This window comes from Nycticebus coucang, chromosome 3, assembly GCF_027406575.1.
Source record: "Nycticebus coucang isolate mNycCou1 chromosome 3, mNycCou1.pri, whole genome shotgun sequence".
NCBI lineage: Eukaryota > Metazoa > Chordata > Mammalia > Primates > Lorisidae > Nycticebus > Nycticebus coucang.
The window spans coordinates 128,483,071-128,505,134 of record NC_069782.1 but is presented as its reverse complement, the minus strand read 5'-3'; the positions used below and the strand labels follow the sequence as shown (position 1 = coordinate 128,505,134).

Here is a 22,064-nt window from a genome sequence, read left to right as displayed (position 1 = left end):
TTTTTATATTTTTATTACATCAGTTTTGTATTAATGGTTTATGAATATCTGTATTACCCATATATTATACCTATATAGCGAGATATGACTTATAAACTGTAACGCCACTGGAAATCAGGGGCCAGGTGAGATCAGTCTGTCATCTAGCTTTGCAAAGGGGAATACTATTTTCTCACTGGGTTCTAGGCTCTTTAAAAGCAGGGATTCTATCTCATATACCTAACTCTTAGCATAGTGCTTTAAACAGGAAAAGGGACTGTTGCAATAAAGAGATGTACCTAAAAAAAGCCAGCAAAACTATAAATGCAAGTTTTCTTCTAACACTTTAAGGCTGATTTGTCTTGCTTTATAGTCCAAAATTATGGAACTGGAGATAATTAATAATACATTTACTAGAGCTCTACAGGTCCCTTCCATTATATTAAAGTTTAACTCCTTTGGTCATTCATTCAGTCTTTCAATAAACATTTACTGAAAATTTCCTGTGTCATAGCTACGATTAGCTGATGGAACTATAAAGATAGATGAGACTGCCTTGCCCTTGAGATGTTCATTATTTGGGTAAGACACACTTATAAACAAATACTGATAGGATGGCTTGTTAGTTAAATAATAGGGACATAAACTTGAAGAAACGAAGATGGGCCAAACTGGGATTTACAGGAGAAGCTTCTCACAGGTGGTAGCCCTTGAGCTGAGTGTTAAGGGAGGAGCTGCAGCTGGATGAACCAGTCAGACAAAGCATACTCCTGACTAAGAGTACAGCAAGAGTAAACAGACAAAGAAAACAAACAGCAAAGTGGTGTGCCATGGAGTTCAGTATTGCTGAAGCACGAAGTTATGGCAGGGAATGTGAACAATGAGGCTGGGGGGTGGGCAGGAAGCAGGTTATAAGGTGTGTTACCGGCTTAGATTCTCTTCTGTAAGCAATGGGGAGCTGCAGAAGGGTTTTAAGCAGGGCATGACACTACTGGAAATTATTTTGGCAATGCCACAGAACACAGAATTAAGGGAGGCAAAATTTGAAGAAGTGTAACTTCTTTTTTTTATTATTAAATCATAGCTGTGTACATTAATGCAATCATGGGGAACCATACACTGGTTTTATAGACCATTTGACACATTTTCATCACACTGGTTAACATAGCCTTCCTAGCATTTTCTTATTGTGTTAAGACGTTTATATTCTATATTTACTAAGTTTCATATGTACCCTTGGAAGATGCACCGCAGGTGTAATCCCACCAATCCCCCTCCCTCGGCCTATCTCCCCCCCCCTTTCTCCCTTCGCCCTATTCTTAGGTTGTAACTGGGTTATAGCTTTCATGTGAAAGCCATAAATTAGTTTCATAGTAGGGCTGAGTATATTGGATACTTTTTCTTCCATTCTTGAGATACTTTACTAAGAAGAATATGTTCCGGCTCCATCCATGTAAACATGAAAGAGGTAAAGTCTCCATCTTGCTTTAAGGCTGCATAATATTCCATGGTGTACATATACTACAATTTATTAATCCATTCGTGGATCGATGGGCACTTGGGCTTCTTCCATGACGTAGCAATTATGAATTGGGCTGCAATAAACATTCTGGTACAAATATCTTTGTGATAATGTGGTTTTTGGTCTTCTGGGTATATACCTAGTAGAGGAATTAAAGGATTGAATGGCAGGTCTATTTTTAGATCTCTAAGTGTTCTCCAAACATCTTTCCAAAAGGAATGTATTAATTTGCATTCCCACCAGCAATGTAGAAGTGTTCCCTTTTCTCCACATCCATGCCAACATCTCTGGTCTTGGGATTTTGTGATACGGGCTAATCTTACTGCAGTTAGATGATATATCAAAGTAGTTTTGATTTGCATTTCTCTGATGATTAAAGATGATGAGCATTTTTTCATATGTCTGTAGGCCATGCACCCGTCTTCTTCAGAGAAGTTTCTCTTCAAGTCCCTTGCCCAGCCTGCGAAGGAGTCACTTGTTCTTTTCTTGCTTATACGTTTGAGTTCTCTGTGGATTCTGGTTATTAAACCTTTGTTGGAGACATAACCTGCAAATATCTTTTCCCATTCTGAGGGCTGTTTGCTTGCTTTACTTACTGTGTTCTTGGCTGTGCAGAAGCTTTTTAGTTTGATCAGGTCCCAGTAGTGTATTTTTGCCCAGGGGGTCCTCCTCATAAAATACTCGCCAAGACCAATTTCTTCAAAAGTTTTCCCTGCACTCTCTTCTAGTATTTTTATAGTTTCATGTCTTAAGTTTAAATCTTTAATCCAGTGAGAGTCTATCTTAGTTAATGGTGAAAGGTGTGGGTCCAGTTTCAGTTTTCTACAGGTTGCCAGCCAGTTCACCCAGCACCATTTGTTAAATAGGGAATCTTTTCCCCACTGAATGTTTTTAATTGGCTTGTCAAAGATCAAATAACGGTAAGTAGATGGATTCATCTCTTGGTTCTCTATTCTGTTCTGGACATCTACTTCTCTGTTTTTGTGCCAATACCATGCTGTTTTGATCACTATTGATTTGTAGTATAGTCTGAGGTCTGGTAGCGTGATTCCTCCTGCTTTGTTTTTATTTCTGAGTGATGACTTGGCTATTCGAGGATTTTTCTGATTCCATATAAAACGAAGTATTATTTTTTCAAGATCTTTAAAGTATGACAGTGGAGCTTTAATAGGGATTACATTAAAATTGTATATTGCTGTGGGTAGTATGGACATTTTAACTATGTTGATTATTCCCAGACATGAGCATGGTATGTTTTTCCATCTGTTAACATTTTCAGCTATTTCTTTTCTTAGAGTTTCATAGTTCTTTTTATAGAGATCTTTCACGTCCTTTGTTAGATAAACTCCCAAATATTTCATCTTCTTTGGCACTACTGTGAATGGAATAGAGTCCTTAACTGCTTTTTCAGCTTGACTATTGTTGGTATATATAAAGGCTACCGATTTAAGAATGTAGATTTTGTAACCTGAGACACTGCTGTATTCCTTGATCACTTCTAAGAGTTTTGTAGTAGAATCCCGGGAGTTTTCCAGGTATACAATCATATCATCTGTGAAGAGTGCAAGTTTGATCTCTTCTGACCCTATATGGATACCCTTGATCGCCTTTTCTTCCCTAATTGCGATGGCTAAAACTTCCATCACAATGTCAAAGAGCAGTAGAGACAATGGGCAGCCTTGTCTGGTTCCTGATCTGAGTGGAAATGATTTCAATTTAACTCCATTGAATACGATATTGGCTGTGGGTTTGCTGTAGATGGCCTCTATCAGTTTAAGAAATGTCCCTTCTATACCAATTTTCTTAAGTGTTCTGATCATGAAGGGATGCTGGATATTATCAAAAGCTTTTTCTGCATCAATTGAGAGAATCATATGGTCTTTGTTTTTTAATTTGTTTATGTGCTGAATTATACTTATGGATTTACGTATATTGAACCAGCCTTGAAACCCTGGGATAAAACCGACTTGGTCATGATGTATAATTTGTTTGGTGTGTTGCTGGATTCTGTTTGTTAGGATCTTGTTGAATATTTTTGCATCTATATTCATTAGTGATATCGGTCTATAATTTTCTTTTCTTGTTGGGTCTTTTCTTGGTTTGGGGATCACGGTGATGTTTGCTTCATAGAACGTGTTGGGTAGTCTTCCTTCTTTTTCTACATTTTGGAACAGGTTGAGTAATATAGGTGCTAGTTCCTCTTTAAAGGTTTGGTAGAATTCTGACATGAAGCCATCTGGTCCCAGGCTTTTCTTTTTAGGGAGGTTTTGTATGGTTGATGCTATTTCATAACTTGATATTGGCCTGTTCAACATTTCCACTTGGTTCTGGATAAGTCTTGGAAGGTGACGTGCTTCTAAGTATTGGTCAATTTCTTTCAGATTTTCATATTTCTGAGCATAAAGTTTCTTGTAACATTCATTAAGGATTTTTTGAATTTCTGAGGAGTCTGTTGTTATTTTGTCTTTGTCGTTTCTGATTGATGAGATTAGAGATTTTACTCTTTTTTTCCTGGTTAGGTTAGCCAAAGGTTTATCTATTTTATTGACCTTTTCAAAAAACCAACATTTTGATTTATTGATCTGTTGTATATTTCTTTTGTTTTCGATTTCATTTAATTCTGCTCTAATTTTGGTTATTTCTTTTCTTCTACTGGGTTTGGGTTTGGAATGTTCTTCCTTTTCCAGTTGCTTGAGATGTCCCATTAAGTTGTTAACTTCCTCTCTTTCTGTTCTCTTGAGGAAGGTTTGCAGTGCTATAAATTTCCCTTGTAGGACTGCCTTTGCGGTATCCCAGAGGTTCTGATAATTCGTGTCTTCATTGTGGTTTTGTTCCAAAAATTTGGCAATTTCCTTCTTAATCTCATCTCTGACCCAGCTATCATTCAGCATATGGTTATTTAACTTCCATGTTTTTGTATGAGTATGCAGATTCCTGTTGTTACTGAGCTCAACTTTTATTCCATGGTGTTCTGAGAAGATGCAAGGAATAATTTCTATTCCTTTAAATTTACTGAGGTTAGACTTGTGACCTAAGATGTGATTGATTTTGGAGTATGTACGTTACGTGGGCTGATGAGAAGTATGTGTATTCAGTTTTGTTGGGATGAAATGTTCTGTAGATGTCTGCTAAATCCAAATGTTGGATGTTAGATTTAAATCTAAAATTTCTTTGCTCAGCTTCTTATCGGAGGATCTATCCAACACTGCCAAAGGAGTATTGAAATCTCCGACTATTACGGAGCTGGAGGAAATCAAGTTGCTCATGTCGGTTAGAATTTCTCTTATAAATTTAGGCGCATACTGGTTGGGTGCATAAATATTAATAATTGCAATCTTATCATATTGAATATTACCCTTAACAAATATGAAGTGACCATTCTTATCCTTCCTTACTTTTGTTGGTTTAAAGCCTATTGTGTCTGCAAATAGTATTGCAACACCTGCTTTTTTTCTGATTACCATTTGCCTGAAATGTGGATGACCATCCTTTCACCCTGAGTCTATGTTTCTCTTTTAAGGTAAGATGTGATTCTTGTATGCAGCAAATATCTGGCCTGAGGTTTTGTATCCAGTCAGGCAACCTGTGACTCGTTAGAGGACAGTTTGAGCCATTCAAATTAATGGAGAATATTGATAAGTCTGGTAAAATTTTGGGTATTTTTTTGAAAGTCCAGTGGACATTTTTAATCCTTTTGCCACGTGGAAGTTGGAGTTTGATCAAAAGTTTCTGAGTGAGTTTACTTTTGTGGTAGAGGTTTGGCCTGGTCATTATGGAGGATAGGTCTGAGAATATCCTGAAGAGCTGGTTTGGTAATGGCAAATTTCTTAAACATATGAATGTCATTAAAGTATTTACTTTCTCCATCATAAATGAAACACAGTTTAGGATCCGGGGTTGAAAGTTATTTTGCTTTAGGAGATTAAAAGTTGATGACCACCCTCTTCTGGCTTGAAAAGTTTCAGCAGAGAGATCTGCAGTCATTCTAATATTCTTCCCTTTGTAGGTAATGGATTTCTTACATCTGGCTGCTTTTAGAATTTTCTCCTTCATATTAACTTTAGTGAAGTTAATTATGATATGCCTAGGGGATGTCTTATTCAGATTGAGTCATGCTGGGGTTCTGAAACTGTCTGCTGTCTGAATTTCAGAATCTCTTGGCATGTCTGGAAAATTCTCTTTCATAATTTCATGGAGAAGGGCCTCTGTGCCTTGCGAGGCCACTTCATCATTTTCAGGGATTCCAATGAGGGGGATATTATCCTTCTTTGAATTATCCCAGAGCTCTCTGAGAGAATGATCCTTTTTTGCTCTACATTTGTCTTCCTCTTTGAGAGTTTGGGAGCGTTCAAAGGCCTTGTCTTCTATGTCAGAAATCCTTTCTTCTGCTTTCTCCACTCTGTTACTGAGGGATTCTACTATATTTTTCAGATCTTTGAGGGCTGCAAATTCTTGCTTCAGTGTGTCAAAAATCTTTGGTGGTTTTGTCTTTAAATTCGTTAAATAACTTTTGAATTTCTCCTCGAAATTCTAATTCCAACTTTTGAATTGCTCCTCGAAATTCTAATTCCAAATTTTCTCCATTCTGTTAATCTTGTTTGCAATCCAAATTGTGAACTCGATTTCTGACATCTCGGCCAGCTGTTTATGAATGGGATCTTCAGTTACATCTGCCATATCTTTCCTTGAGGGGGTTGATCTATTCTGGTTATTCAAAGTTTTTCCACTGATTCCGCCCTATGATAGTTTTACACCATTGATTTTTTCCCCTGGAGCTTTGTCGTGGACCTGTACAGTGCTATGGCCTGAGAAACTGGGGACCTGTTTGGTGTGGTGGGGCTAAGTGGGTCTGTCTTGTTTTCAGCTGGTCTCTGACCCTAGTAAAACAGTTACTCTGGGTTGAAGTCTCAGGTGTGGAGAAATACCAGCAATTAAGTCACCCCACCCCCCACAGGCAACAATTGGAAAAGGAAAATCAAACCTTCCTTCAACCACACAACCAGGGCACCACTTGAATAGTCCTCAGGCAATTGGCTCAGTTCAAAAGGTCCAAATCAATTGTCTCAGTCAGCACCTGTGTCAGGTAGAGAGTTTAAAAGGTCTCTGGCAACTGGACTGCAGGGGTCTGGTGACAACTCAGATATGACTTGCTCCAGTGCTCCATGAAGTCAGGAGGACCCACCCAGCAAATATATTAGTCTGGGAAGGTTGATGCCTCCTTCCCCACCTTGTACCTCTGTAACACCCAGTCACAGATAGCCCCACAGGGTTGTGACTCAGTTGTCTGTAGTGAACAGATACTCCAGGGGTTTGCACCTGCCGAATCACAAGGAAATTTGTATCTGCTCAGCCACACCATTGCGCTCTGCCTCTATCCAGCAGGGGGAGGTGAGGCCTGACAACCTTGGCTGCTTGATGGAGGCTGGGGGGTGTTCACTCAGTTCCAGCCCTGCCCCTGATTGATGTTACTGACAGAACAGAACAGAACAACTTTGCGGGAATTTGTTTCTGTCCCTGCTAAATTCCCCTGCAGAAGAGAAGCTGTTTTGAGCTCCCAGACCCTGCACCTCAGGCCCTGTCTTCACCTCTGCATGTTTGTATTCAGTTAGCTGTCAGTTCTAGCCTCCTGCCTTCCTTTGTCTATAGGCTGACGATCCCCTGAGGGCCGGGTACGTCTTAGGCTCAGTAAAGCGGTCCTCTGGGTCAGCCCTGCCCTGGGAATATCCCGGCTCTGTGCATGTGTTTTCTAGTCTTCACGCTCCACCCAGCCTGGTACTGCCTCAGGCAAACCCTTTACTCACGGGGGCTGCGGTTCCGTCCCAGATCTGTTCCGGGGAGACAGGGGGTGTGGCTTCGGAATATCTGGGAGTGAGCCCTTTTGTTGCCAAAATCGGCCTTTGCTCTGCGCCTTGGGGCACTGCCGCTCCAGTGTGGTTCCCTCTCAGCTGACTGACCTCTCCTAACTCCCATGCCGCAGAATCATCACTGACCAGCTGCAGTCTAGGCCCTGTCCACACCCCTTGAGAAATCACCCAAGAATCTGGACTCCTGGGGGACAGGCCTCCAGACCTCAGAGAGAATTTCAGGTAGAGAATATATACAGTTTTATACAATTTTATGCCTGGCAGGAGAATGCCGTGGCACCCTGGTAGGGGAGGTAGGTCCAGTTTTTAGAGGGTCTCTCCCGTGGAGTGTAGTGGGAGGACCTTTGAACTCTGCTCGTTTGTTTGTGGGGCACTCTGAGCTGTTCTCATGGGGGAGGGGACTCCCATCCACTTGGTGATGGATTTTGTACCTTTTGTTTGTATCCTTGGGGTTGCAGCTAGCCTCAGCAGGGTTGATGTGCGTTCTTCAATCTTCTCTCTTGGTGCAGCTCTAATCCACCAGGTTACTTGCTAAATTTCTGTCCTTTAACTCTCCTTCTGGACAGGAGCCTCTGTGGAAAGCTGGCTTCAGTCAGCCATCTTATCTCTGCCCCCAGAAGCATACCTTCTTAAGAGGCATTTGCACAAACCAGTAATAGATTTTTGTTTATATTTAAAAATCATAGCTAAAATCCACTTAGTACAAATTACGACAGGTACTAAACAAGTATTATAGTGCAATAGTCTTAAATATTTCAAATAACCTATACTGTTATCACCCTTATTTTACAGGTAACAAAACAGACATAAACTGTTAAGGAATTTGTCCAAGGCCAGTATCCCCTCAGGCATTTTGGCAAAGCTTATGTTCTTAATCACCATTCCATTTGTTTAATTTCTGTCTCTTGTATTAGAATGAAATCTCCATGCAGACAGGAATCATGGAGGTGGCATTCTCCACTGTGCCCCACAAGTATTTGTTGAATAAAATCAGTGAATAAGCTAAGTGGAAGAAATCAAATCATGACTAGATTCAAGAAATGCCACTTAATGATAGGAACATTTTCTGAGAAATCTGTCATTAGGTGATTTTGTCATTGTGTGAATATGATAGAATGTACCAACACAATCATAGATGTTATAGCCTACTACACACTTAGGCTATAGGGTACAGCCTATTGCTCTATAGCATGTTACAGTACTGAATGCTGTATGCAAAGGTAACACAATAGTAAGTATCTGTGCATATAAACATAGCTAAACAGAAAAAGTAATGTGTTTCCCTATGATACTATGACAACTACAAAAATTCAGCTCTATTATAATTGTATAAGACCACCCTCACATATGTGGTCCATTGTTGATCAAAACATCATTATGTGGCACATGACTGTAGTTTGAATGCAATATTGGCATCCAACTATTTGCTCAACTTTGCTGATTGGACTAAATATTTGTGTTCCCCTAATATTCATATGTTGAAACCCTAATCCCCAAGAGAGCCTCTAAGATGTACCGTAGTTAAGATTAAATGAGGTCATAAGTGTGAGCTCTAATCCAACAGGATTGGTATCCTAAGAAGAGAAGGAGGACCAGAGGTCTCTTTCTGTATGTGTACATGCACTAGGGAAAGGCCACTGAGAGAAGGCAGCCATTGGAAAGCCAAGAAGAGAGCTTTCATCAGAAATGGAGTTGGCAGGAACTTTCTTCATGGACTTCAAGCCTCCAACAAATGTGAGAACATAAATGTCTGTTGTTTAAACCCTCCATTCTACGGTATTTTGTTATGGCAGCCCAACCAGATTAATACAATAATCAGGCTGGGCGCGGTGGCTTATGCCTGTAATCCTAGCACTCTAGGAGGCCAAGGTGGGTGGATTGCTTGAGCTCATGGGTTCAAGACAAGTCTGAGCAAAAGCAAGACCCCATCTCTACTAAAAAATAGAAAAACTGAGGCAAGAGGATCACTTGAGCCTGAGTTGGAGGTTGCTGTGAGCTATGATGCCACGGCATTCTATCCACAGTGACAGCTAGAGGCTTGTCTAAAAAAAAAAAGAAGACAATGATCAATAGGACCAGGACCAGAGGAAGGTTTCTAGCCTGGGGGATTGGAAGGACAATGGCGTCACTAATTGGGATAGAGACCCACAAAGAGGAAGAGGAGAGATTTGCTGTGGTCACTGGAACAACACCAACTATTCTGTACTCAGAAGTTAGCTATTTAACACCATTTATCCAATAAATGTGTAATTTGTGCTTATGCTGAGAATATCAATAAGATTCATTCTTTGCCCTCAAGGATCTAACAGTCCACAGAGGAGAGAAACAATGAGAGTGGGGAGAAACGATGTTCCCTTCTGTAAAGCTAGCACACTAACTAGAAAGACCATTTTCATTTTCCCTCCTTCTAAAGACCTGCAACTCTTAAGTAAGTAAAGAGATAAAATCCCAAATGGATAAAAAACTTTGGAGTCACATGACCTGGATTTGAAGTTGGGCGTTGGGATATACTAGTTGAATGATGATCTCAGGCAGACTAAATAACCCTTCTGGGTCTTAGGGTTGTCACCTGTAACTACTGACTTGTTTTAAAGATCAGATAAGGGAAGATATATAGAAATGTTCTATAAGGTGCAACACACGTTAGCAATTATTGTAATTATAAAAGTCACATTTCTAACCTGCAGAAACTAGAGGTGAATCAGCCAGGGTAGGAAGTCAAAGGTGAAAAGGCCACCTTTGAACTCTGTGGGTGACAAGAATTCCAGAATGAAGGAAGAAACTAGACTGGTATAACAGAGAACAAAAGAAACAGGCTTTGAGGTCCACAGACCTGGTTCAAATCACAATTCAGCCAGTTATTAGCTATGGAAAGTTGAGGAAATGATGTTATCAATCTGAACTTTAGTTTCTTCATCTGTAAAATGGAGTTAATAATACCTACCCAGGAGGGTTGCTCTGAGTATATAATGGGTCTGGCATAGTTACTATTCAATTAACGGTAACTGTTGCTCTTATTAATATTATCATTATGATATTATTATGATTATTATCATTATCATGTATATTATTATATTATTAATATATCATTATATTATTAATATTATCATTTTCCTCTTTTACCTCCTAAGGGTTTGTTTAGGTGGGTAAGTTACTTGAGATAAAAAGAAGTGAAGGAAATGTAAGACTTGCTTTAAAAAGTCTTATTTTTTTATTTTTTTAGAGTCTCAAGCTGTCACCCTAGGTAGAGTGTGGTGGCGCCACAACTCACAGCAACCTCCAACTCTTGGGCTTAAGTGATTCTCTTGCCTCAGCTTCCCGAGTAGCTGGAACTACAGGCACCTGCCACAATGTCCGGCTATTTTTTTGGTTGTAGTTGTCATTGTTTGGCAGGCCCGGGTTGGATTGAACCCGCCAGCTCTGGAGTATGTTGCTGGCGCCCTAACTGCTGAGGTATAGGCGTTGAGCCAAAAAGTATTTTTAAAGGTAAAGAAAAGAAGCTCAATTCAGGTTTCTCCTCCTAAACTATAGTGCAAACATAACTCTTACAGAAACTGACCACTGCATTATGTAGACTGGAGCTTAATAGCCACCTTGTTAATTACTCCTCGTATTCTATCATAAGTAGGTCTACCAAGCACTGTTCATAAGGGTTCTCTGAAGGTAATGCTTCTCAAACTTTAATGTACACATGAGCCATCAGGGGCTTGTTAAAATGCAGTTTTCCATTTAGTAGAGTTAGGATGGGGCATTTCTAATAAGCTTTGAAGAAAGAGCAAGGTTCCGAAATATCTTCCGTGGTATGTGTGTCCATGTAATGGCCTGCTTCTTAGTGATCTACCTAACTACAAACTGAACACTGAACTACTTGTTCATATAACACTGAACAAGTTTTTTTTTTTTTAGACCAGATTAAGAAATTCTATACAGGGACTCATTCCAGTTCAATATCAACTCTTTTTGAACAGCCTACTATGCACAAGGCACTGGTGCAAGGTGCTGGGGATACAAAGGTTAATGACACAATTCTATTTTATTTTGAGACAGAGTCTCACTATGTTGCCCTGGGTAGAGTGTCGTGGCATCACAGTTCACAACAACCTCAAACTCTTGGGCTTAAGTGATTCTCTTGCCTCAGCCTCCCATGAAGCTGGGACTACAGGTGCCCGCCACAACACCCAGCTGTATTTTTTGTTGTTGTTGTCATTGTTGTTTAGCAGGCCCAGGCCGAGTTCCAACCCACCAGCCCCAGTGCATGTGTCTGGCGCCCTAACCACTGAGCTACAGGTGAACCGCACAATTCTATTTCTAAAGACGGTCTTATTTTTACACTGTATGCCCTCTAGACTATTAGCCTCATGAGGGTAGTTTTGCCTCCCCTGTTGTCTAACGCTGTAATAAATCCTCAATAAATACTGAATGAATGAATGGGTTCACTGGAGTTTCATTAAAATGTCTTCAGGCAACACAGGACCATGAGACACTACCTTTATTTTATTTTATTTTTTAGATAGGATTTTGGTCTGTTGCCCAGGCTGGAGTGCAGTGGCACGATCACAGCTCACTGCAGCCTCAAACTCCTGGGGTTAAGTGATCGTCCCATCTCAGCTTCCTGAATAGCTAGGACTACAGGCACTCACCACCATATGTTACTAACTTCGAAAATTTTTTGTAGAGATGAGGTCTCATTTTGTTGCCCAGGCTGGTCTCAAACTCCTGGCCTCAAACCATTCTCTTGCCCCAGCCTCCTAAGGTGCTGAGATTAGATGCATGAGCCACTGGGCCCAGTGGAGATACTAATTTAACTGCTCTCTGTCTTAACTATCATCTGTCAGAGGTAAAATGAGGCCATTAGAGTGGGCCCTAATTTAATCTGACTGATGTCCTTATAAGAAGAGAAAATTTGGACACATGAGGAGGAACCAGGGATGCACATACACAGAGGAAATACCATGTCAGGACATAATTAGAAGGTGGTGGCATCTGCAAGCCAAGAAGAGGGCCCTTAGAAGAAACCAAACCTGCCAGACACCTTGATCTTTGATTACCAGCCTCCAGAACTGTGAGAAAATTAAGTTTTGCTATTTTAGCCACTTAGTCTGTGGTATTTTGTTATAGCAGGCCTAGCAAATAATACAGTTTTTTCACAGCTTTTATGCCCAGATCCAAGACCCTACTTCTACAAGATACAATCACAGTATAAGCATAATTCTAAGAGAGGACAGATGAATCTCAAAGTACAGTGGGAACTATTAATGCAAGTAATAATGTCAGATAAAGGAGGGTAAAACAGCAGTCCAGATTGGACTAAAACAGCTACCATATACATATTTCTCTCCCCTTCTCATTATACCAACACAAAGCATGGAACTGTTCTCTCCTCAAATCTGACATTGAAAGTAGCTTTTAGAGTTTTTTCCTCCCTTCTCAGGGTACATTTTAATATATAACATGATTTCAAAATATTGTGTAAGGAGGAAGATCCCAGATTTCTCTCTGTAATCAACAAGATTATTTATGATGATAGGTAATGAGATAGACAAATAAGAAAACTGGGCGGTGCCTGTGGCTCAGTGAGTAGGGCGCCGATCCCATATACCAAGGGGGGCAGGTTTGAACCCAGCCCTGGCCAAACTGCAACAACAACAATAAAAAAAATAGCTGGGCATTGTGGCAGGCACCTGTAGTTCCAGCTACTCAGGTGGCTGAGGCAAGAGAATTGCCTAAGCCCAAGAGCTGGAGGTTGCTGTGAGCTGTAACACTATAGCACTCTACTGAGGGTGACAAAGTGAGACTCTGTCTCTAGTAAAAAAAAAAAAAAAAAAAATTTTAAATGCATAAATGGAAATCCTGCTAGATGCAGGGAAGCCTAAAGTAAGGGGATTGATTTTTTTAATATTGTATTTTGTTTTTTGAGACAGAGTCTCAAGCTATCGCCCTGGGTAGAGTGCCGTGGCGCCACAGCTCACAGCAACCTCCAATTCTTGGGCTTAAGCGATTCTCTTGCCTCAGTCTCCCAAGTAGCTGAGACTACAGATGCTTGTCACAAGGCCCAAATATTTTTTTTTTTTTGGTTGTAGTTGTTGTTATTTGGCGGGCCCAGGCTGGATTCGAACCCGCCTGCTCTGGTGTATGTGGCTGGCACCCTAGCTGCTTGAGTTACAGGTGCCGAGCCTTGTTTTTTTGTTAATAAACATGCCAACTGATTTGTACAGATGAGTGCCTCCTTTAGAATAATCATTCTGGAAAATCCTACCCTTATTCTACTCATGCCATTATTCTCAAATTACGTCAAGTTCTTTAAGAACTTTGTGAGATAGTCTTTTGAATGCTCTCAGTATTGACTCTTGACTCTTTTTGATTTCAAAAACAATCAAGGAGGTCGGGCCTGGTGGCTCATGCCTGCAATGCCTGCACTGTGGGAGGCGGAAGGCAGGTGGATTGCTTGAGCTCAGGTGTTAGAGACCAGACTGAGCAAGAACAAGATCCAATCTGTACTAAAAATAGAGAAACTAGCCAGGTGCTGTGGTACACTCCTGAAGTTCCACCTACTTGGGAGGCTGAGGCAAGAGGACCACTTGAGCCCAAGAGTTTGAGGTTGCTGTGAGCTATGACGCCACAGCACTGTACCCAGGGCATGGAGTGAGACTCTGTCTCAAACGAACGAACAATAAACCCAAACACTAGACCATAAAAAACAATCAGCGGTTCTCGTGGGCCAAATCTCTAGTCAACTAGAGGAGCAGTCAAACTGTGTAATGCCAAGAGGATTGAATCTAAAGTATATATCGGCTGACTTTTCTTTAGTGAATTTGTACTCAACCCCAGAAGCCAGTTTCTGAAAACAAACCCCAGACATGCGGTAAACATGTTATAGGCATGGTATCATGTTTGAGGGTGGGAGAAGGGATGGCAACTGCACTGAAGGAAACCCCACCCATTTGGATATGTTAAGTTTTCTAGGGTTTCCTTTCCCCAGAGGATTCCCTCAGGTCCAGATCTATCTTGTTTCATAGATAGGGACACATTCCCAGAAGTACAAGGACTCCACTACCTTAGTCTATCTTTTTTTTTCTTTCCAGTTTTTTCAGTTTTGGGTTTGAACCCGCCACCTCCGGCATATGGGGCCGGTGCCCTACCCCTTTGAGCCACAGGCGCTGCCGCCTTAATCTTTCTTTAAACCTCAATGTGAGTACTTACGGCAGTGGTTCTCAACCTTCCTAATGCCACGGCCCTTTAATACAGTTCCTCATATTGTAGTGACCCCCAACCACAAAATTATTTTCATTGCTACTTCATAACTGTAATTTTGCTACTGTTATGAATCATAATGTAAATATCTGATATGCAGGATGTATTTAGGCGACCCCTGCGAAAGGGTCATTCCACCCCCAATTGGGGTTGCAACCCACAGGTTGAGAACCGCTGACTTAAGATATGTTGAATGAATAACTGGTGGGAAGTTAAATATGGGGAAGAATGTCTAACTGGCTTACTCTATTGTGATGTGAAGGCCAGAACTTGGAGGCTTTGGAGACATAAATTTCTGCTTGATGTGAGGAAGACATTGTCAGCAGCTGGAGCTGTCCAGCAACGGGGTTAGTTTGCTCCAGAAATATTGAGTTTCCAGCGCTGGAAGTTTAAAGCAGAGGTTGCTTGTTATGGGAAACTGTAGATGTGCCCTCTATGATGGGTGAAGAGCTATGCAATGACCTGTAAGGACTACCCCCCCAGAGTCCAACCTACACAGTGCCTGGCACTTGGTAGGCCTTGGAAAACCCCTCATGGAATGGAATGAAAGAGCAATATGGTGCAGCTTGTGAGCCAAGCAAAGGGGAAGAGCCCTGGAGCTCAGTCAGCTGCGAGGACTGACTGAGAAGTGAGATGAAAATAGTCAGAGAGCCAAAAGGTAGGTTCTTTGAGTTTTTGGTAGAAAATAAATTGCTTTGGGTACTTAAAGCCTCACATAGTTATGAAAGGATGATAACCTTTGACGGGGATAAAAATTGGGGGAAGAGACAGACCACTGCTTACCCTTCTTAAACTCCTCCAGCACCGTGTCCAGCCGGGTGTCATTGAAGACGCAGTGCAGGGGCCGGTTGTAGAAGCGGGTCACGGTGAGGAGTGGGGTGCAGTCGTCGGGGTCCACGAAAGCCAAGTCCTTGACAAACAAAATGTCCACAATGTTGTGCCGCTGGTCGCCCTCGTACACGGGGATGCGAGTGTAGCCACTGCGCAGAATCTCTGAGACAGTGGCGAAGTCCAGCACCGCGTCTGAGCGCAGCATGAAGCAGTCTCCGAGGGGGGTCAGCACCTCCTCCACCACCTTGGTGCGCAGCTCCAGGGCACCCTGTATAATATTGAGCTCTTCCTTTACGAGGTCGTTGTAGGGGTCCGCGGCCCGCAGCGTCTCCAGCAGCTTCTCTCTCGTGTAGAAGGTGCTGATTTCCTGGCGCAGCGCCCAATCCAGCAGGCGGCCCAGCGGGTAGCACACAGGAAAGGCGGCCACCAGCAGAAGCCGGGTCAGGCACACGCTGTGTGAGGCGATGGCCAGACCGTGCCGCGAACACACAGAGTAGGGGCAGATTTCAGCCCCCAGGAACACGGCACCGGTGCACACGAGCGCCGGCAGCCATGGGAAGTGAATCGCCCCCTCGCTGTAGTCGTCTTCCTCGCCTCCGACGCCCGGCGGCAGCGAGGCGTACAGCCAGCCGGCCAGGGCCGCGTTGGCTCCCGCTTGGCCCAGGAGCAGAGTGCAGAGCAGATGGGTCCCTCTGCCGCGCACAGCCTGCACGCGGCGAGCCTGCTCCTGCTCCGCCGCCGAGCCGCTGTTCCGCAGCACACGTAACTCCACTGGATCCAGCGAGAGCAGGCTCAGGCGCAGGCCGCTGAACAGCGCGGACAGGGCGAGTAAGAGGAGCGCCCCGAGCGCCCGCAGCCAAGCGGGGGCCAGCAAGTCCCCGCCAGGGCCGTACAGCCGCGGGCGGACGCGCAGCAGGAAGCCTCCTGCGGCACCGTGGTGGTGCCACGCGCGCCCATCCCAGGCGCATAACGAGAAGAGCTTCCCGCCACCGCCCGCGCTTCCACGCTCCGCTTCGCCTTTGCGCAGCTCCCGCACCCGCACCTGGACCAGGGCTGAGCCCGCCACACCCCCGGGGCGCAGGGGCCCCAGAACCTCCACGTCCGATGCCCAGTCGCTCTGCTCACGGCAGCGCTGCGGTCCCGGGGGCCGCGTGGGGACAGCGCTGGGCGCCACGTCGGTGCCGCCTGGGGGCTCCTCGATGAACACTAGCCTCGGAGCCCAGTCGCTGGTGCCGTTCTCCCCCAGGGAGAGGGTGGGGGCGGGTACCCGCGCGGCTGGCGCCTCCGGTCCAGGCTGGAAATAGACCCGTAAGAGGAAGCTGGTGCCTTCGGCCGCACGCAGGGTACCCCCTTCCAGGGACACGCGGCCTCCAGCTGTGTCTTCGGGCCGAAGTCCCAGAAGCCAAGCGGCGGCAGCCGGAGGCCGAGGAGACAGAGAAAAGAAGAGCAGGAGCACAGCGCCCCGGCTGCAGCAATCCCGGAACCTGACACCCACTGCCGCCGCCGCCGCCGCCGCCGCCGCCGCCGCCGCCGCCATCCTGCACCCGGCGCTGCTGCACGTGATACTGCAGAAAGCTGAGCGGGAGCCGGAGGGAGGAGGAGTCCGAGCCGGGAACCCAGCCCCAGGCAGGTCACCACGTGTACGCCTCCGACGCGCGTGGGCTGGGGGTCCTTGCTGTAGGCTGGAGATGGCCACGCATCATGGCACAGTGCAGAGCGGGTACACACTTGAGTATGTCTGAGCCGCAGCCTGAGAAAGGCTCGGCTTGGAGCATGGCCTCCTACTTCGGCAGTGAGGCGCCCCTCCGCGAACTCCTACCCGGCAGTAATTCCCTGCCGGGCCCACTGCTTCCCCATTGGCCCAGGAAATTTCCCAGCTTTTCGTTTCTACTCCTGCCACTTGCATTCCCCCTTCTGGTCAAAAGATATTCTAGAGGCAAGTCTTGAATCTGAAAACTCCAGCCTCATCTTTTCTTTTTATAAAAATTTCCAAATTATTCAAGTTTGATTCTTTAAGATCCGAATGCCCATCAATAAGAAACTTTTGAAATAAATCATGACACGACTATGCAATGTGATATTATGCAGCAAGAAAAAAGAATGAGGGAGTTCCATTTGTAATGTGATATGGAAAAGTCTAAATGTAGAGAAATAGCAAGGTTTAGAATAACGTGTAATACACTACCATTTATGTTAAAAGTACCTTTGTATAAATGTGTATGTGTGTGTGTATATATACACAAACATATGTATATGTATATTTGATTTAAAATACAGAAATTACACAAGCAACTTTTAGCAGTGTTCATCTCTGGGGAGCAGGATTAGCGTCAGGAAGTTTGGTTGAGAGAGACTTTAAAATAATGATAGAGTAACAGGAAGATGCAAAGATAACACAGAGAGACCTCGTACCTTTCACTTCTTTCCCCCCAATGGTTACATCCTAACTACAGTACAATATCAAAAGCAGGGAATTGAGATTGGTATAATGTGTGTGTATAGTTTCATGTCATTTTATCACGTGTATTTATGTAACCATCACTACTATTGCAATACAGATCTATCACCACAAAGAACAGGGAAGGAAGGAGACTTTTTTCTGCATTCCATTTATGGTTTGAATGTACCATAGGCTTATATCACTTTATTTTTATTTTATGCATGTATTTTAAAAATTTATATACTAAAAATCACTTTTTGGTCTACTGTCCTATGAGTTTTGATAAATGTATATACATGTAACCCTTACAGTTAAAAATAGTACCCATTATTCCCTTTCCCCATTCTCTTACTATCTTGCTGTAGCCAACCCCTCTCTCCATCCCATCCTCTTCAAGTTAATTACTGATCTGTTCTTCCTTATAGTTTTCTTTTCCTTAATGTCATATAAATGGCCTTGACAGTCTGGCTTCTCTTACTAAATTAGCACAATGTATTTAAGATTCATCTATGTTTTTGTGTTTTTCAGTTGTTCATGCCTATGAGTTTAGCCATCTGAACAGCATTCCATTATATGGGTGTGTCACAGTTTGTTTATCCCTTCATCAAATAAAGGACGTTTATTTACAGCTTTTAGCAATATAATAAAGCAGCTATAAACAGTTGTATGAAGGCTTTGTGAGAACATAAATTTTTATTTATCTGGGTAAGTTTAGCATTGGCCTATATTTTTATCTTTTCCCCTTTAAAATGCTCTTTATATATTAAAAAGGCAGAACATCCCTCACTTAAAATATTACAGATGTCACCTTTTCTTTGTTTCCAGATTAAAATTAGAGTACATATAATTAGGTTACGTTATTTTTGTTTGTAAGGTAAAGTCCCAATTGTAGGGACTTTTTGTGTTAAATGTGTCAATTTTCGTGGGCTATAGAGTGCTCACGAAAAACTAATTGTGTTTCTCTGTCTTGTGGGCCTACGGTTGTTAAATATATTTTTAAAATATAAAAATAACAATAATTTCACATATTACCTTTGCCTAATGTAAAAAATCATTGCTATGTGTTATTTTCTGCAGCTTTTGTGAGATCTCAAAAGCCTAATACAAATGATCCCAGCTAAAAGTCACCTTTTTTTCATAACAAACTCTCATAACCTAAAGTGGAAATAGGCTTTAGTAGGTTGCTGGTCACATACCTACCTGGGTTGCCTCTCATGTTTTACAGGGTTTGTGAAACAATGTGTCATTGCCTTAGAATACCCTAGACCTTATCCCCTTAAAGCGTGTATTGCATGGACTATTTAAGAAACAGAAGGGAGGTTTAGTCTGAAGAGGGGACACTGAGGCATTTATTGGAAGTATAAGGGAAAGGGAGAACTGGAGTCAACCACATAATAGTTTTTATTAAGTGTTAGCAAAAAAGTTCTCTGTTCTTTCCTGACACTTAGACTTTTCTCCCTTCCCAACCTAAACCTCTCAGCACAAAGATACCATTATCCTAAGGGTTCCTCCTACCTCTTGTAGGCTACAGAACTTTGTCATCATTACAATACCATTTAATACCTTTATTAAGCTTTAAACTTACAAAGGAATTTATATTTATTATTCCGTACACACAAGAGCTCTGTGAAGTAGATATAATTTTCACCCATTTTACAGATCAGAGTATATGACTGATAGAACTTCTTTGGACTCTAGGTTGATGCTTCATCTACCTGGTAGAACTGATCAAAATAAACCTTTCAAAATATTAGAGAGGATTTTAGAAATCTAAATTTCTGATAATAAAGTATTATATACCATGAAAAATAAATTTTAATTCAGAAAAATAAATAAAATAAAAATAAACTATATATTTTGGTGTGCCCTTTTTAATTTTCTACATGAATAAAAATTGAGAAATACACACATACAGATATGTGCTTTCCATATACTTATATGTTGTAATTGAATAGATATTATATATACAGTTCTTGTCTAGATTTTATGTTGATTAATATAAATTTATGGACTAGATGAACAAGAAATAAAATAAAAATATTTTAATGTCATTAAATGTATCTGTTATTTAATGTATCAAGAGCTTTTCTCCAATGTAATAAAAATCCTTTCACAAATATAATTTAATTAAATCATGTATATTATATATGTATTACGTATTTTTCGAGAAACAGAACTATAAGAATGATCCTATTCCCAATGGCATCAGCTCTATTATTAGGGAAATCAATCACTTTTGTTAGCCCATTTCCTCATTTGTGAAATGCAAGACATTTTTAAGGTCCCTAACCTTTCATGAGTCAGTAAGGGTTAATGTACACTGGATGAAGATAATCTAGAGACTGAGTACTTTTCCTTTTACTGGCAAGATGTTCTGGAAAAGTACTGGGTTTCCAGAACTCTGCTGCAAATGAAAGGATTCCTGGGGACAGGTTCAGGCAGTGTGATTCTCTTAAGGCACAGCTGCCAAAAATAGCTCTCCAGAATCCGATGTTCACTGTCTTCTTAGCTAACAAGATGGGTACTTCCTCACTTTTCAGAGAGATGGAGGAAATAATACTTGCCTCTAATATAACTATGCTATTTCAAAAAGTACATGTTCAAATATTTTTGTTTATTTTATTTCTTGTTCATCTATTCCATAAATATATATTAATCAACAAAGCACCGTGCTGGGTATTTGACATATTTGACACCATACTTTCCATCTTGGAACTTAGATTCTACTGAGGAAGATTGGCATGAACTAGAAATTGCTTCCCAGGTAATTAATAAAAGAGATTTTTAATATTTTTTAAGTGTCAGGACAGTGTACGCACTTAGGAGAGTCTGTGAATACTGTTTCTAAAAATGAGATGCTATGAAAATGGAAGAATTTATTTACACTAGGAAGAATATGAAAAATATTGTATTTTATCTTCTATTCCTTTTTTGTACTACTTTTCTTTCTTTCTTTTTTTTTTTTTTTTTTGAGACAAGAGTCTCACTACATTGCCCTCAGTAGAGTACTGTGGTGTCACAGCTCACCACAACCTCAAACTCTTGGGCTTAAGCAATCCTCTTGCCTCAGCCTCCTGAGTAGCTGGGACTGCAGGCACTGGCCACAACGCCCAGCTATTTTTTGGTTTCCTTGTCATTGGTGTATAGCAGGCCCAGGCCGGGCTCGAATCTGCCACCTTTGGGGTATGTGGCCAGTGCCCTACTCATTGAGTTACAAGTGCCAAGCCTATACTACTTTTCAAACTATGACAAAGTAAGGCGATGGATATCCCAATTACACTGATTTGATCTTTACCAGTTATATTGATGTGTTAAATTGTCATATATACCCTGAAGCTATGTGTATCCATTAGTGTAAACTAGGTATACTCTTTAACATTAGTAAAATAAATAAATAAATAAATTGCACCTTTCTATCTTCATGTCCATTCCATGTAATATAATATAATATAATATTCCTAGTAATATAATCTGTTAAAATTTGTTGTTTATTAGGTATCAAGTACATTATTTCTTTTAATCCACACAATAGAAAATTGAGGATGTGATTGAGTGACTTTGTGAATGTCACCTAATTAATGGGTTGTGGAACCCAGTTGGATATACAGTCTGAGTCCAGAGCCTACAGTTTCAAAAGTTAGGAAAATAATAATAACCAGGCAACCCTTATGGAAGGTTTATTGTGAATCAGGCACAAATTAACTCATTTAATTCCCATGAGAACCTTTGAAAGTAGATATTATTATCTATCATTTCCATTTTACACAAAGAAGCTGAACTATAGAGAGACTAAGATCAAGTACATTGGTGGCCAAGATTACACACATGATGGCCAAGACACCGCCAGTATACCCCACTGCCAGTATACCTACGTGAAAGCCATCTGTTGTACTTTTGTTGTTTCCATACATCATTTTTCATAATTGCACTTACAATGTTTCTACAACTGTAATATTCTGTTTCTTTGTATCCATCATTATGGCATAAATATTTCTCTCCTTAAAACTCTAAACATATTTTTCTTTTTTCCTTCCCTCCCCCATCCTCAGTTGTTGTTGGTGGCAATAGTATTTTTTTGTTGGTTTTTACCTCAGGCACAGAGGATTGAGTTAATCAGCTTCATCAGTTGATAGTGGATGGTACACTATCATCGTGGGCTGTGAAAGGCTTCCCCGAC

At 41.7% G+C, this 22,064-nt stretch overlaps 1 protein-coding gene across 3 annotated transcripts in view; it reads right to left on the bottom strand.

The window, feature by feature from the left end:
* Nucleotides 1–17,093, bottom strand: part of CNNM1 (cyclin and CBS domain divalent metal cation transport mediator 1) — a 90,699-nt gene extending 73,606 nt beyond the window's left edge. For 2 of the 3 annotated variants that reach the window (XM_053582911.1, XM_053582910.1), the window contains exon 1: nt 15,400–17,093. In XM_053582911.1, the coding sequence (XP_053438886.1) occupies nt 15,400–16,984 (1,585 nt within the window). In that variant the 5' untranslated portion in view covers nt 16,985–17,093. The remainder of the gene's footprint in view (nt 1–15,399) is intronic. The other variant, XM_053582909.1, reaches the window with a different exon arrangement.
* Nucleotides 17,094–22,064: the final 4,971 nt, after the last annotated feature.